This window comes from Balaenoptera physalus (assembly GCF_965194825.1).
Source record: "Balaenoptera physalus genome assembly, chromosome: 7".
Classification (NCBI taxonomy): Eukaryota; Metazoa; Chordata; class Mammalia; order Artiodactyla; family Balaenopteridae; genus Balaenoptera; species Balaenoptera physalus.
The window spans coordinates 32,885,470-32,889,529 of NC_138886.1; the positions used below are offsets into that span (position 1 = coordinate 32,885,470).

The 4,060-nt window shown below is 37.0% G+C and overlaps 1 protein-coding gene across 1 annotated transcript in view; it reads right to left on the reverse strand.

Annotated features, from left to right (window-relative positions):
* Positions 1 to 1,226: 1,226 nt before the first annotated feature.
* TGFBR1 (transforming growth factor beta receptor 1) overlaps positions 1,227 to 4,060 on the reverse strand; it is a 56,002-nt gene continuing 53,168 nt past the window's right edge. Inside the window, exon 7 of the mRNA XM_082468730.1 lies at positions 1,227 to 1,340. Within this exon, the coding sequence (XP_082324856.1) occupies positions 1,334 to 1,340 (7 nt within the window). The 3' untranslated portion in view covers positions 1,227 to 1,333. The remainder of the gene's footprint in view (positions 1,341 to 4,060) is intronic.

Sequence of the window (4,060 nt, forward strand, 5' to 3'; positions counted from 1 at the left end):
CTTTACTTTCCAAGAAAAAGGCCTGTTATTTAACATTAACCATATTCTAATTTTAAACGTAGTTCATTTCTTAAAAAAATAACACTGTCTTTGATCAGATAAAGAAAAAAAATGGCTTACAGAATGCCACACAACTTTTCACAAGCAGCTAGACAAACTTTCCCTTTTAGAAAAATTAGTCTGTATGCTACAGATTTTAAATTATTAAAGTACTATAAGCATCTAGAGTGCCACTTGATTTTTTTAAAGTATACTTAGATAACACAATTAAAATGCAAAAGCTTGACGTGAGAATATTCAAACATGACCATGATAACAATTTACCAATTAATGCCACTTCATTTCTTTAGTGGTTTAAGCACATTTTGGTAGGAAAAAGGCATTTTCAAAATGGAATACCAAATGACATACCAGAAAAACTCTTCCAAAAAACAAAACAGAAAAAGTCTGGGTTATCCAGGTAAATAAACTTTTGAATTAAAACACTACACGTTTTAACACACAGAGACAGACTTTAAGCAGTTCTACTCATTTCCATTAGAAAGACACAGAGGTGGCACTTACTGGTATAGTACAATCCCATTTTGAAGGCATGTAATGTTCTGAATATGTGAAAGAACAATAATAATACACAAAATACAATTGCATAAATTATGTTCCTCACTACTATATGAGGTCATTTTTTAGACTCAAGATAAGAGTTTTATAAGTGTTAGTTTTAAGATCCTGAAAATTATAGAACAGTACATTCAAAGTCTGCATCAAGGAAACTCTTTAGTGGTTCAGAATCCTCTGAGAATGTACTAACCAGGAGTAAATCACTTTCTTTAAAAATAAGAAATGTTTCATATAACTCAGCAATTCAGCTCCTTTACCCTTAAAGATGATCTTCAGCACAGCAGAGTTACCTAAAGTTAAGACCAGCAATCATTTAAAAAAACAAGTTTTGTGTTAATATAAAATAAAGGTAGACCACACAACATCTTGTAACTGTCCTGGGAAAGAATCGTTCATAGTGCACAGAAAGGACCCCACATGGCTGTTTCCTGGGTCCACAGAAATCCTGGCATGTTTTTAATTGACCTTATTACATTGTTGCAAAAGGAAGCAATATCCTTCTGTTCCCTCTCAGTGAGGTAGAACAACTGACCTCCCAAATTAAAACCCAGGAGCAGATCTGAAGAAAAAGTAGAGTTCAGGCAAAGCCGCAGAATTTACATTTTGATGCCTTCCTGCTGACTGAGCTGTGACAATGTTTTCTTAATCCGCAGAGCTGTAAGCCTAGCTGCTCCATTGGCATACCAACATTCTCTCATAATTTTAGCCATCACTCTCAAGGCCTACAAGAAAAGACAAGAAAGATCATTAACGCATGCACCACTTTTAACTGATCTGGATAATAATCTTTACCTGTACATTTTCTTTTTAAATAACATACATACAAGTATTTCTGTTTCAGCATTACTTGTAATAGCAAATGAGTAGAAATGACCTAAATACCCATCAACAGAGTACTGGTGCCAGCAGCTGGAAACCAGATGGACGAGGGGTGATTTACTTTGCAGACTGAAAAGGCTGAATACTAAAGCAGAGTTGTTCAAGGCAAAGAAGGAACCTGACTCACCATGAAATGCCCCCCAGAACTGAGGAATTAACTGCATCAAGTACCCCTGGGGTGAAGTTCAGGCTAAAAATAGGATCAGCCAAAGGAGCCAGAACCCCAGATAGCTGCCCCCCCCAACTTCACACAGCTGGGTGACTTGCCCCACTCTCACCCCAGCAGAAGACGAGAGGTTCGCACCTGAGAGAGTAGAACAGAGATTTCTGTCTTGGGGAACATGGCGAAGTTCCACACTGACAACACACTGAACGCTAAGACCATAAACTTTCTTCTGAAAACACAGCCACTAACTTTACATACTCCTCCAGGTAAGAGACTGGAAGAGTCTTTCGCCCAAGAGGAAAAGCCTGAAGAGGCTGACGTTAGTGGTTCCCCCAGGAAGCAACCCAGTTACATCACGCTCACATCACAGTTGATGATGATAAGCTCCATTCGTGTGCACAAAGCTTCCCATCAGCTTTCAGTGCCCCTTTTATACGTGAAGAGTATGAGCTTGATCAAACATTTGAGGAAAGTAATATGAAATGCAGAAGTTGACACAAACAGAAAAAAGCACCTTGGAGAAAACAGAAGGTGTATAGAAAGAAGACAGTATCAACAATCTATCATTAATATCCTCAAAGAGATAAAAGAAAACATTGATATTGGACTTATCGATAATTTTTTGGTTTTTGTTTGGGTTTAGAAAAGCTTTACAGAACTAGAAGATACACCTGAATAATAATAATAATAATAAACTCAAAAGCTGATACATCTCCCAGAAAGTTGAGAAAAAACCCCCAAAGAGATGGATAATAGGAGGGAAAAGATAAGAAAATTAGAATGCCTGTTCAGGACATCTACATTCATAACCAGAGTTGAACAAAAAGAACAGAGGAAAATGGAAAGGAACACATCAAGGAAATACTTGAGGAAAATTCCCTAGAAATGAACATTTGTTTCCAGATAAAAATGACCAAGGGCCCAGCCCATACATAAATTCATCCAACAAACTGAGTGCCTATAATCTACTAGATAACCATCCTAGGTGTTAGGGAACTAACAGCAGTGAGCTAACAGACAAAATTTCTGCTCTCATAAAGCTGATATTCTAGAAGGCTAAAGCATATAATTAATAAATAAGCAAAATACATGGACTGTCAGTGGTTAAGTGCTAAGGAGAAACATCGTTTAGAGAAGGAGATAAAATATGCCAGGGAGGGAAGGTGCTATTTTAAATAGGTTGAGAGGTAATGTCTCACTGACAAGGTAACATCTGAGCAGAGAGCTGAAAGAGGGGGAAAATGAGCAAACCAAGAAACAGGAAGATGTGGGATCCAGGAAGGAGGATTCATCATAAAAGAGGCAAAGGGAATCACAGATGAAAGGTGAGGGATATCCCAAGATGAAAGCTGGCCTAGAGAACACCCAGTCCAGACTGGAAAAAGTCAGAGGGTTCTGAAGACGCTTCTGTAGGTATCCTATCAGTTTCAAATTCTTGATGTGTTTCAGCTATTGAGAGGAGATTTGTAAAACCCTAGAAAAGTGAAAGATTGAGTTAGTGATAAGTACATAGAAAACTAGCCAAATGGAGAAAAAAACAAAAATGCCAGTGATGGCATTAATTCAGCATGCTGTGACAGTAAGTGCAAATTGCATGTGCATTTTTAATGTTAACTGCTAACTTTCCTTCATGCTTAAAAAGCCATCTGTTTAATACTAATCTGCTCTAATCACTGAATGAGTACATGAGTAATTCCAATTTGTAAATGCTTTGTAGTATCAAGATCAAATTTTTAAAAGTCGAGATCTAGCCCAATTGCATTCGTTAAAACATGCAGATTCTGTGAGCACACAATATATTTTATCTGGGCCTGGATACTTGATTTGGTTGGAGGTAACCAAGGAACTCTCTTGATGTCAAAGGTGTCTACTGAGGCCTACATTATTTTAAGATGTAAAATCAACTACTTAAGTAACCAGCTTTTTATTCTTCCTAAACTACAAAACATCAAATCTGGAGGGAAATGCTTTGTTTCACCAATATTATAATAGTATTATAATAGTAACAGCTAGCAATTTAGGACAGATTAAATAAAATTTTTCTTATGAATTCTTTAAAGGTACAACTATAAAAATATTTCTAAAACTTTTTGTAAGAGCTGGGATTGAAAAGCTCAGACACTGCTAGAAAGCACTTTCCCCAAATTCCTGGTGAATAGTCATATAGGCAGTGAGATGAATAAAATGTAAAATCATCTGAACCATCTTCATAATCATCCAAATCCCTCATTTTACAAAAAGGCATATTAAGGTCCAGAAAACAGAAGTGGTTTGCCCAAAGTCAGACTCTGAAATGGTAGCCAGGCTGATCTAGAATACAGGCCTCCTAATTCCATCCAGCACTCATCCCACCATTCTGGGCTGCCCTGATTGAAGGGAAGCTTTAATTAAAAATGT